This window comes from Procambarus clarkii, chromosome 91 (assembly GCF_040958095.1).
Source record: "Procambarus clarkii isolate CNS0578487 chromosome 91, FALCON_Pclarkii_2.0, whole genome shotgun sequence".
Taxonomy (NCBI): domain Eukaryota; kingdom Metazoa; phylum Arthropoda; class Malacostraca; order Decapoda; family Cambaridae; genus Procambarus; species Procambarus clarkii.
In genome coordinates, this window is record NC_091240.1 from 16987124 (window position 1) to 16999559 (window position 12436).

General features: G+C 48.8%; 2 protein-coding genes across 4 annotated transcripts in view; one reads left to right on the forward strand and one right to left on the reverse strand.

The window, feature by feature from the left end:
- The window catches only part of LOC138349630 (soluble calcium-activated nucleotidase 1-like), a 145452-nt gene extending 144267 nt beyond the window's left edge, over nt 1–1185 (reverse strand). The window contains exon 1 of the mRNA XM_069318834.1: nt 975–1185. Coding sequence (XP_069174935.1) covers nt 975–1185 — 211 coding nt within the window. The remainder of the gene's footprint in view (nt 1–974) is intronic.
- Nucleotides 1–11533, forward strand: part of LOC123773869 (soluble calcium-activated nucleotidase 1) — a 348537-nt gene extending 337004 nt beyond the window's left edge. For all 3 annotated transcript variants that reach the window (XM_045767789.2, XM_069318829.1, XM_069318830.1), the window contains 2 exons: nt 3891–4048; nt 10468–11533. In XM_045767789.2, the coding sequence (XP_045623745.1) occupies nt 3891–4048; nt 10468–10680 (371 nt within the window). In that variant the 3' untranslated portion in view covers nt 10681–11533. The remainder of the gene's footprint in view (nt 1–3890; nt 4049–10467) is intronic.
- The last annotated feature ends 903 nt before the right edge of the window (nt 11534–12436 follow it).

Genomic DNA, 12436 nt, shown 5'->3' on the forward strand with positions numbered 1-12436 from the left:
TGAGTACAGCGATGATTCACTCATTTTATTATAAAAATATATCACACTACACACTATTGAATAATAATACAGCAAAAAAACTACGAAAAATCAATCGGAGACATTAAAATAATTAGGTAATTATCTCTTTGTGGAAACTCTGGCCTGACAGCTGGCGATCAACAGACTGCCTGGGACGCACGCTCAGTCAGCGCCTGATTTTTGTCACACTTCCCCGCCCTATAGTGGGCAATATATGCCACTTACGATTTTTTTTATTATTTTTCCCGTGATCAGTGAACACAAATTAACAGGTTAGGAAGAAAAAATAATTTTTTTTTTTTTTTTTTTGGTATGCGCCTGTGGGTGTCAAATAGTATATAGCTATGCGCCATTTAAGGGTTAAACCCAGGCTAAGCACAGCAATTTAGAATAAAAACTGGAAAGTGCAATTGCAAAATTTCATTAAAAATGATTCGACACAACAAGTGGCAATGCAAGAAATATGGATGTAACACATAAACTGGACACAGAAATGTATATAATTGCTATGGTAAAAATTATGATATGAAATGTTGAAGGAATACATTTCAATTTTAGGCCTGGAGGAATTAAAAAAAAATTATATTGTACAAATCCTTAACTGCTACTAAAACAAGGATTTCTTACTTCACTGGAATTTGAATTTACCAATAACACACTAGTAGCACAATTAATATTCAATGAAATTACTGAGAGAAGCAGGAATGTTGAAATCACTTGGGGAAACTTTGGGAGTGGAGTACTGAACCAGCTCCAATATTTAACAAGTCACTGAAAGGTTAATTCGTAAGATATTGTGGATATATTTACATTAAACCTCTTTAAAACATAGCACACGATATCTTAGCTCTCAATTACTTAACTCAGGGCTGCAGGATTTGCAATATAACAGTGGCCAATACGAAAAACGGCGACAGGGCGTTTTGAAGAGGCACATGTGAGGGTTTGTTTACAAACTGGTGCGATGGCAGCGCAGCTGGCGGCAGTGACGCGAAGCTCGGGAGACCCCACACTAGGAATGATGTTGGAAGCGCGAAGATAAATTCTGACAACGACAATGATGGCGAAGGAAACACGATGTTCGAGGCCGGAGTTCACAGCAGAGTGGTGTAGCAGGGGGCTGTAGCGATGGTGAGAGGAGGCAATGTGTCGATGTGGCAACATGGCGAGGTGTGTGAGCTGGTGGCAACACTTAAGTCAAACAATTGCAGTCCACCAAATACTCTCTAGGAACAATACAACACATACGATGATCAGTTGATACTTGCGACGATGACTGACGACGATTGCAGTAGCTTGAACACTCACAAAGCTTTGATACTGTCAGCTTGGGTGGCGGTGGTGGTGGTGGTGGTTCCCACGTGGGCGCGTGATTCAAAAATGGCTGGCGCGGGAAGCTTCCTTCCTCCTCACTGATGAATGAGCGTTCAAACAGGAAATTATTGACCCTTACTTCTGAGACGTTGGCCTGGAGCAGTGGTTGATGGCAGGACCCCGGACTGGTACAATAATTTGTAGGCGATGAGTCACAATAACGTGGCTGAAGTATGTTGACCAGACCACACACTAGAAGTTGAAGGGACGACGACGTTTCGGTCCGTCCTGGACCATTCTCAAGTCGATTGTGTTGAGAATGGTCCAGGACAGACCGAAACGTCGTCGTCCCTTCAACTTCTAGTGTGTGGTCTGGTACAATAATTGATGCGTGGGTGGCAGGATGGCGGCTTATGGAGGCGGCTGATGGCGGTGGTGATGGAACATGTGACGATATGGGTACTTGGGAGTTTCCGTTTCCAGAAAAAAAATCCTGGATCCCACTGCTGCTACCAGTATTCATCGCCTTGCGGGGGAGAATGTAGACACAGTAGGCACTTATGTATATTTATTGACTGAGACAAACAGGGCGTATATCTGGCCAGCCGAGGTCCACCTACTCTGAGTCTGTCGGGAGAACTGGGCTGCTGGGAGCATGGCTGGTGACTGACTGTCTGGCATGACGTCAGAGGCCTACTTGCCTGTGATTGGTTATGTCTCGACGGACATTCAATTTGAGTATAACACAAGTGGAACGGTAAGTGTGACGTCCTGCTCGCTTGTTTGTTTTCCTATCAACGTCGGAATCTTCCTCTTCGAGTTTTTCTGGGTGCAGTGCCTACCCGAGCCCTCGCTTGATGTGTTCACGGATGCGTCGTCTCTTGGCTGGGGCTTTGTGACAAGTGCTCACCTGGCCGGCCAGGGGCAGAGGAGTCTGTCCCTTCCATCATGCCCACAGCATGGTGCGGGAGTTTGCGGTGGTGTGGCTGTCGCTACGGAGGGTTCGAGTCACTCGTGGATCGGCGATTCGGCTCCATTCGGACTGCTTCCTGGTGGTTCATTGTCCTAATGGGGAAGGGGTGTCTCTGAAGTTCGTGGCTGGTCACTTCGGGTAGCTCTTCTGCTGAGTTCTTGAGGTTTATATCTCCTCGCTGTTCACATTCAGGAAGTGTCCAATGTCCTGGCGGACGGAATGTCTCGCTTTATTTTTTTCCACAGAGTGGATGGCTGTCGCCCCCCTCCATCCTTTGGCTTTGTCGGACATTCAGGTGCCCAGAGGTAGACTTCTTCGTGTTGGCTTGGTCCCGGCTCCTTCTATTATACGTGGCGCTGTTCCTCGACTGCAAGGCTTTCTCGGTAAACACTTTCCGACAGGACTGGACATGGTAGGGGTTCCTTTACCTTTATTTCCCGGTCTAGCTGTTGCTGGGTTCTAGCTTGGCTCGAATCCTATTGGGCTAGAGTGGTTCTCCTGGCTCCATGGTGGCCAGCCCAGCCTTGGTTTCAGGCGCTGATTACACGGTGTCCGAACCTGATTTTCTGCGGCTCCACCACCACCAGAAGACGAGAGAGATATCAAATAATATACACCTGGAAGATACTGGAGGGCCAAGTACCAAATCTACACAGTAAAATAACAACGTACTGGAGTGAACGATATGGAAGAAAATGTAGAATAGAACCAGTGAAGAGCAGAGGTGCCATAGGCACAATCAGAGAACACTGTATAAACATCAGAGGTCCGCGGTTGTTCAACGTCCTCCCAGCAAGCATAAGAAATATTGCCGGAACAATCGTGGACATTTTCAAGAGGAAACTAGATTTATTCCTCCAAGGAGTGCCGGACCAACCGGGCTTTGGTGGGTATGTGGGCCTGCGGGCCGCTCCAAGCAACAGCCTGGAGCCTGGTGGACCAAACTCTCACAAGTCAAGCCTGGCCTCGGGCCGGGCTTGGGGAGTAGAAGAACTCCCAGAACCCCATCAACCAGGTATCAACCAGGTACCTCTTTCAGCAGGTCAGGCTGGTGAGGTACCTTGCTGGTTTGACACACTCTTCCACTCTTCGCATCTGGTTTTTTGACCCGTGTATATTGCCATTTGTATAGTGATCAGGTGGCTTCTTTGATGGTGTCCCACCTGCGGTCTTCCTCTCAGTGGCAGTATGAAGTCTCTTGGCGGTCTTTCTGCCATTTCTTTAACCTTCATCAGGTTTTGTCAGTGTCGGTTCCAGTTGTTTTGTCCTTTTTTGGCTCTTTCAGGAGCGGTGTTTTAAGCCGAATACTGTTGCTTCTTATCGTACAGCATTGGCAGAGCCGCTACAACTTGCGTGGGGGGGGGGGGCGGGGCAGGGGTTAAATTTTAAAACTCCAGTTTTAGAGCAGCCCTGCATTAAATGACCTGACTTCAGCCCCATATAGGTCATTAAATCGAGTGGATACTATATCTGAGAGGGATAGATTAGTACAAAAATCTCTGAACCTCTTATCATGTTACACTGAAACTTTTGCTTTTTTATTTCAATGTTATGTAGAATTAATCTTTGCAAAATATGCCAGGTTACATGATTCATGAATCATGTGCATGGTCTGAAAGGCTGCAACGCTGGGTGTTTCTTCCACGAAGAGCTTCAAGTACACGCTATGATGAGAATGAAGATGAGCATCGTGGTACAGACATTATGCTTAAGGCCACTGAAGGATTTGAAAAGATTGAGGTAATTATTATGCTCCATTTACTCCATTTTGGTATCATCAAATTATGTCTAATTATTGCAATTATTTTTTATCACTTATCACATTCATGTTATTAGTTTACAAATACAAATACAAATATTTATTCAGGTAAAGTACATACATACAAGGTGAGATACAAAAGTTGATGGATTTATAGATAGTGCTAGTACATACAATGCCTAAAGCCACCATTACGCAAAGTGTTTCGGGCAGAAACGCTTTGCGTTTGCGTTGCGAAACACTTTTACTTACAGAATTTAACTACTGTCAAAGCATGCTTATCTGGACTATATGGGAAGGACCCCCCCCCCCCCCTTACTGGATAAGCAGAATTCTTAGAGGGGAAGTCTAAAAATGACCATATTTGCAATTTTCAAAGGGGAGCCCCGTCAGCTCCCTGAACCTATCGAACTGACATGTGCCTATTAGTTTGGTGCATTAGTCCTTGGAGTTTGAGTGCCTACTGGGGGCCACAAGCCAGAACCTGGTCCCCTTAGAGAGGCGCAGGGTGCAATGGCCAAATGAGCTCTCTCTATGTAAAGTTTGTCATTTCTGCCATCAACTGGGGAAGGCACCCAGAAAGGTAAGTGAACCATTACAAACCTCTAACTGGTTGAAATTGCAACCTACGTCCGAACAAAGGCCCAGAACTCCCCAATAGAAAACAGTGAAATAAGCAACACGTCATCCAACTCGTACGCCCTCTCATTAATGCCTCACCCTTCCCCCGACAGAGAAGAGGGGAAACCTTGCTCGGGAGAGCAGGCCGCACCACCCTCAGTTCATAGACTGATGTGCCAGATGTCAGAAGCCCTCTCTGGCCTTAGGCTTTTGTGTGGCTTTGCCAGCTGTGTTGTGTGGTGGCCAGGTGTTCTTACAAGTATATTGGGCTGCATGCACCTACGGTTCCCTTCCCTAGGTGCCCGGTAAGTACTGCCCTTGGGGCTTGGGACTGCCTTCCACAAGTTCCTTGGGTTCTGCCTCTGCTTGGCCATTTGCTGCTCAGTTTTCGGCCGCCCTTTGTGTGCTAGGGTGTTCTGACTCCCTTAGTTCGCCTTAGGGTAGGAGGCAGTTTGCACCGGTAAGGGGCGCAGGGTACTGCGCAACTTGTTTTCACCATTTATAGTGGCCGGCTCTGTTCCGCCTGGGTATGCTGTCCTCTTACGGGGTTTTCTATTCTTTTTGTTTACTTGCATGGTGGGGGGGGGGGGGTCTGCCTTGGATTTTGTCCCCTATGCACTGAGTGCTCTTAATTTTTTGGGTGGTACCTTGCTAGGTCCCCGTGAGTGTACACGTCCCGGGGGTTCAACTATTAGAAAGTTGTTTGGTAGATTTGGGCGCTGGTTAGCAGTACCCTGCCTGGGCTTCCCTGAGTGTGAGTTTTGTCTCAGGACCCTGGGAATCCCCACGGGGGGCGCGTGGCTCCGATGGATGTGGCCCCTGAGTCTCCCTTCGCTCTGTGCGAGTTCGAGGGTTGCTCTGTCCCCTTGTCTCAGGGTGACTCATTGTTTGTCTCCGTCATGCAGCCTGTTAGGGCAATGGCACTTTCGACTCAGAGTCCTGTGAGTTTTGTTGCTTGCTGGTGACTCAGTTTACCCAATCTACTGATGACATTATTTGGGTGCAGGCAGCACAAGCGTTGCATGTTAGGTTTAGGTTGTTGCAACGCTCTAGGTCGGTTGCTGTGCCACACGCCCCAAGACTGCTCCGTTTTGCTTATAGGGACCCGGACCTGAGGGTGTTGGTCGCTTCGGCCTTGGTTATGTCCGTGCCCCCCCTCGTTCTTCCCCTCCTGTGGTTCGACCTGGTCCCCCCCACCCCCTCCTGCTTCCAGCTCTGAAACGTCTGAGGGTTTCGGAGTTGGGGCAGGGTTTAGATCGTCTTGAGACTCGGGCAGTCTCGGGGGATGCCCCTTCTGGTGTGGTGACGGAGGCATTCGAGTTGGTTCTCCCTGCCATAGCATCTGGGTCTGACCCGTGGGCCCCCTTCCGTCCGGCTTTTACGGCTGCACTGGCCTTTTCTTCTGAGGCTGGGAAGTTGGGAGATGACTCGGCCCCGGGTCCTGATGTGAAGGATCCAAGGGCGGGGGAGGGACTGACTTGGGGGCCTTGGGCCCCGTTGTACTCTGCCTGGGTTTTTCTACCCACTGAGCGGGGCTTACTGTTTTAAGGATTGGGGTTCCCCCCCCCCCCCCCTCTGCGTACGAATTGGATTTGGTGTCAGCCCCTCCCTGGGTGCTGACCCCGGGTGCTTCTGTCCCGTCTTTCCTGAGGTTTTCGGCTTCCTGCATCCAGCCTCATGTGGTACGGGAGGCCTTTGCAGCTTAACTCCTGCATTACCTGGATTATGCCTCTATAATGGATCCATCTTCATTCAGATTTGGGTCTTCGTTTCCCTACTGGATCCGATATGAGGTTCCGGAGTCGTCCTGGCTGACGGACTGTCCTGTTTTTGGTTTGGAGGCTTGGCATACCTTCTGTCGTTCCCGCACGCTTGAGTGGTGTGAGGCATTGACGATGGGGGGGGGGGGGGGAGTTTGAGCACCTCAATGAGTGCTTGTTTGCCTCCTGCCCTTCCTCGGGATGTTGGCGCTGTGCATCTTCATGTGCTGGTTCTCTCCCTTTTGGCTGTGCAGGTTGCTGAGAACTTGCGCACTCGTGGCCTCCTGGCTTTGGCCTAACGTCTCTTTTCCTTCTTGGAACTGTCTGCTGACTGGCTTGAGGAGGATGTGGAGGCGCTTGGGGCCGGACCGTTCCTGGGTCCGGTGTCTTGGGCTCCGCGGCTCGCTCGTCATCTACCTTGTTGAAGCTGTTTACGTCGATCCTGCGGGATGCGGTGTCGCTGTTTTATGCCTCCCGGCTGGGTGGCATAAACCACCTAATCAGTGTGGTGTTCGCTCTGTGTAAAGCTCGAGTTCTCCTAAGGGGTGCCGGCCCTTTCGTGGTTCATCCCATTGCTGGGGCAATGGGGAGAAGGCTTGCTCTCTTTGCTTAAGCCTCACGATTTGTGGGCTTTTCGGGTCGTTTCCGATGGTCTGCGGTGGCATTGGGTGGCCCTTCCTCCCTCGGAGGGTTCGGGGCTGGCGCTGCAGGCCTCTTCTCCTGCCCTCTGTCAAGTTGTCTTGGAGTGGGTGCACTTGGGCGTGGTTGAAACGACGACATCTTTCAGGTGGATCTGAAGCCTGTTTCCAGTCCTGAAACAAGACTGCAGACCTGAAGTTCATTCTGGACTTGTCCCATCTGAACTCCTGGGTTCTTTGCCCCTCCTTTCGGATGACTACGCTGTCCCAGGTCCGGCTTTGTTGGAGCCGGGCGCTTGGATGGTGTGTCTGGACCTCCGGGACACATATTGGCACATTCCGATTCATCTGGGGTTCAGGGACTGGCTCGGTTTTGTTGTGATCAGTGTTACCGCTTTCGTTGTCCGGGTCACCCGGAGGTTGTTCGAGGGTCTGTGTTGAAGCCTGAACTTTGCGATGATGGTCTACTCGCCGGGTCAGGGTTTAGCTTCGTCAGCTGTTCTGGTTCCTTTGGGGATGTCCCTTCCGCCTCTCTCGCGATCACTGAGTTCGACTGGGAGCCTTGCGTCGGCTGCAGCATCGCCGGCTTCCTCTTCAGGTTTTTCGGGGTTCAGTGCCTTGGCGCCAACCCGAGCCCTCGCTCGATGTGTTCCCGGACACGTCGTCTCTCGGCTGGGGCTTTGTGACCAGTGCTCACCAAGCCGGCCAGGGGCAGTGGGGTCCGTTCTTCCGTCGAGCCCACAGCATGGTGCGGGAGTTCGAGTCGGTATGGTTCTCCCTTCAGAAGGCTCGGGTTGCCCGTGGATCGACAATCAGACTCCATTCGGACTGCTCCCTGGTGGTTCATTGTCTGAACCGAGGTGGTTCGATGTGGTCCTTGGCTCTTTGGTGCTGGTCGCTTTGGGTGACTCGTCTGCTGAGTTCTCGGGGGTTTGGCTGTCTTGGCAGTCCACGTTCGGGAGGTGTCCAACGTCATGGCATACGGCCTGTCTCGGTTCGTTCCTTTATCCACGGAATGGATGGTCGACGCCAACTCATTCAGTTGGCTCTGCCAGATGTTCGGGCGCCCGGAGGTGTACTTCTTCGGGTCGGCGTGGTCGTGACACTTCCCGATATGAGGTGCCCTTCCCCGACTGTGAGTCAGGGTCAATACCTTTCAGCAGGACTGGTTGAGGTGGGGTTCCTGTACCTCTTTCCCCCGGTTCCGCTGTTGCTCCAGGTCCTGACTCGCTTGGAGACTTACCAGGGAAGAGTAGTCCTCTTGGCCCCTTGGTTGCCGGTCAACCTGGTTTCAGGCGCTGCTTGCTCGGTGTCCGAACCCGGAGGTTTTCCCGCAGCTCCGCCTCTTTCAGCAGATCGGCCCGGTATGTCACATGGCTGGTTCGATCTTCTCAAGTCTACGCGTATGGTATTTTGACTCTGATCTATCATCATCTCTGGTGATCAGGTGGCTTCATTGCTGGTGTCCCACCTGTGGGCTTTCATCTCGGCAGCAGTATGAAGTCTCTTAGCGGTCCTTCCGTTTCTTTCTTTCGCTTCGTAGGTGTACTTTGCTGTCTGTTAATGATGTCCTTTCTTTCTTGGTTGATCCAGGACCGTCGTCTTATGCTGATTACTGTCGCCTCCTATCGTGCAGCGCTGGCGGAGCCGCTGCAGCTTGCTTTCGGTATTGATGTTACTTCTGCGCCGTTTCGCAAGCTCTCTTGTGCATTGTTTCACCTCTGGCCTGCTCATGTGCTACTTGAGCAGTCCTGATCGTTGGACAGGGTGCTCTCTTTTTTCTCTTTTCTCCTCAGTTTGTAGTGGCCTCTTCGGTTCAGGACTGTTTCTCTAAGGGAGCCGGACAGCCGAGCGGACAGCACGCTGGACTTGTGATCTTGTGGTCTTGGGTTCGATCCCGGGCACCGGCAAGAATCAATGGGCAGAGTTTCTTCACCTTATGCCCCTGTTACCTAGCAGTAAAATAGGTACCTGGGTGTTAGTCAGCTGTCACGGGCTGCTTCCTGGGGGGTGGAGGCCTGGTTGAGAACCGGGCCGCAGGGACACTAAAAAGCCCCGAAATCATCTCAAGATAACCTCAAGAAGGCTTTTTTCTTGTTAGCATTGGTCTCTGGAGATCGGGTCAGGGAGCTTCATGCTCTTTTCCGGCCTGGGGTTTCTATTCGTTTAGTCCTGGTGGTAAGTTTCTTCGTTTGCAGCCATCTCCTCCTTTTCTGGCGAAGAATGAGACTGCTGCTTTCCAGAGGGGGTTCTTGGGTTGTTGATGCTTGGTTCGTTAGGCCGGGGTGCATCATGTGTTGTGTCCAGTTGTGGCTCTGCTTTTATGTGTGCGCCACAGTCTCTATGACCGAGGATGTGCTTTGGGTTGATCCGGTTTCCCTTCTGCCCTGTTTCAGGGTCTCCCGGGTTGTCCGCATGGTTATTCGGTCTATCCAGCCTGCTGTCTATCCCTGTGCCCATGATGTTCATAAATTTGCTGCCCTTGCTGCTGTTTTTGGGAATATGTCTTGTGTTGAAATTCGGGTGCGGGGTTTTTGGAGGTCGAATAGGCTCCTGGCTGCGCATTACTTGGTGAATGTTCCTGGGCATAGTTGGGGCTGTGTCGCTTTGTGTCGGCGGTTGCACCCAGTTGTCTCGACTTCGCGTTGAGGAGTGAGTGGCGACCGCCTCCTGGGTAAGTCCCTCTAGTGTTCATCTTTTGGTTTGTTCATCTCCAGAGAGCCGATGGGGCTTCCCCCAGAAAACCAGCATTGAATGTAATGAAAACTCCAATTTCTGGGCGAGACCCAGAGGCTCCTAGGCAACCCTCCCTACCCCCAGTCGGCGTATTTTTCGTGTTTTGATATCCAGCCTCAGGACTGGGGTGTGGATTGCCGGCGCGAGGGTCTGGGGTTTTCCCCTTTTCCTCCCAGGAAGAGGGGAGCTGCGCAGACAGCGGCACAGCGACTTGTGACGTCATGTTCGTTTGCTTGTTTTTGTTTGGGGAGTTCTGTCCAATAGTTTGGCTTTTTGTAGCAATTTTCACTAGAATAGGGGTTTGTTTTGGGGCGCATATCTTTCTGGGTGCTTGACCCGGTTGATGGCAGACGTAGAATGCTTCCAACCACACAGGGGGGGGGGGGGGGGGGTTTCTATAGACCATTGCTCCTCGTGCCTCTCTGAGAGAGGTCAGGTTCTGGCTCGTGGTACCCGGTAGGCCTAAGAACTCCATACACATGACTGATGCCCAAGTCTGACATTAGCAATATCAGCCTGGATAGCTCCGGGGAGCCTCCGGGTCTCACCCAGAAAATGGCGTTTCATTACATTTAATGCTGGTTTTTTTAATGGTTATATTTGACTAGTAAATCATGTATCATTTCCTATATACATTTCCTTTAGGTAAAGCATGTGGGAGAGATCATAGACACACATGGCTTCTCAAGTTTCAAGTTTATACCCGGAACAAAGGACAACATAATTGTGGCACTTAAATCAGAAGAAGTGAATGGACAAGTGGCATCATATATCATGGCTTTCAATTTAGCAGGAAAAGTGCTCCTGCCAGAAACAAAAATTGGTAACTATAAATTTGAAGGAATTGAATTTGTATAATACTAGTTAAGAAGTATTATCACGAATCTATTAATAAAAGTTAACACTTATGAAGTTGGATGCAACTTCTGTAATACAAAGAATTTAAGACGCAATAGAAAATTTGTTTTAGTATGTGATGTTGAGGTTGTGATGTATCTCAGTATTTTATTATTTTTTACAAGCTTTATTAGAAACTTTACCTTCTGTACTTGCAGGTTCCATTAGTTTATTTTTATACAGTAATTTCAGTAGGCAAATCTTTATCAATTGAGTTCTAAAGTATCTTTTAAAGTTATATTGTACTTGAAGATGACAGGCTGGACTTAAAAAGCTACAGCATTGTATTTGTAGTACATATAAACAATGGTTTCCTCCATGGTACAGTAGTCTGTAACTGGAGTTTCTTGAATCTTGAACCGGTAATGACATTGTTATTAAGTATTGTATAAAAAATTTATGGATAAACTGTTAAACATTTTAATTTTGAAGTATAATTTTGTAATTGTAAGGATTTGCCTTTGCAAGGCATTCACTCAACCAGTATCCAGAATTACCACCATGGGCAGTTGTGGAGGGAATTACTCAGGGCATTGTGTTACTCCAAATATTAAATTAAATCTTTAGTGATTTAATTCCATTAATCTGTTAGATCAATTTTGCTTTTCTTCAAATTATTTGGACAATAATTTTAATTTAATCATAATTCTTTACGAAATAAAATATTTTTGTATATTTTAATTCAGCGCATGTGTGTGTGTGTGTGTGTGTGCCGTAATGGGTGTATGCGTACTCCTATTTATATTTTAACAATTATTTATCTATGGTTTTGTGAACTATAGTGCCTAATAAAAATAACTATATATCAGTTAAAGCAAGTTTTTTAAATTAAAGCCAAAAAAATGTAATAACAAATCCTGTGAAGTAGTGTACCGAATCTGTGAAGCATCTTTACCGAAGCGTGTGTGACTGTTATATCATGAATGTTTGTGCAAATAATTCAGAGTTATGGCATGCTGTTTGCCATGAAAACATGTGTAAATTTTTATCAGTTTATCAGATGTTATTTATGTCTTTGGCACAGTCATGACCTTTGGAAGGAACTGTTGTAAAGTTTTATTATACAGACAGCCGCTTGGTTTGCGAACTTAAGTTATCCAAAAGTTTCACTTTCCCGATTGGGGTTGGGGAGTCATACTATACGAAATAAGTTCGGGTAGGAAGCGGTCCGCCAAGCGTCGCGCCGACCCGGAGTGGTGGATGGGTGGGAGATGGCCTAGTTTGCTCACTGACTGTCGGGACTGGTTGAAGGCACCATTCTAGAGTGCCTTCTACCCTGTGACGTCACAGATTCACGGCCTATTGTTCCCATTGTTTTGATTTGTCACGAGGCTGGTGCGTTCATTCTGTGACTTTGTTTTACATATCTGCACAATTAAGGAACATCTGTGCACCCTGTCGGCTCCAAATGCACACATTGTGCCAGTGATGGCTGAGAGAGAGAGGGGGAAGAATTATTGAGAGAGATGCTAGGAGGTAGGCAGGGAGAGAGGCAGGAAGGGAGGGAAATAGCAAGGGGAGGGGAAGAATTAGTAAGAGAGGGAGGGAGGTCGACATGGAGGGAGGGAAAGGCAGGCAGGCAGGCTACATGACCTTGAAGCAGTGTGTGTGTGGGGGGTGGGGAAAGTTGTCGGTGGGGGGGGGGGGGGGGGACGGGCTCACTCTGATAAGCGTAACACACTCGACCCTGTTACCCAGATTTGTTTATGAAATTTTA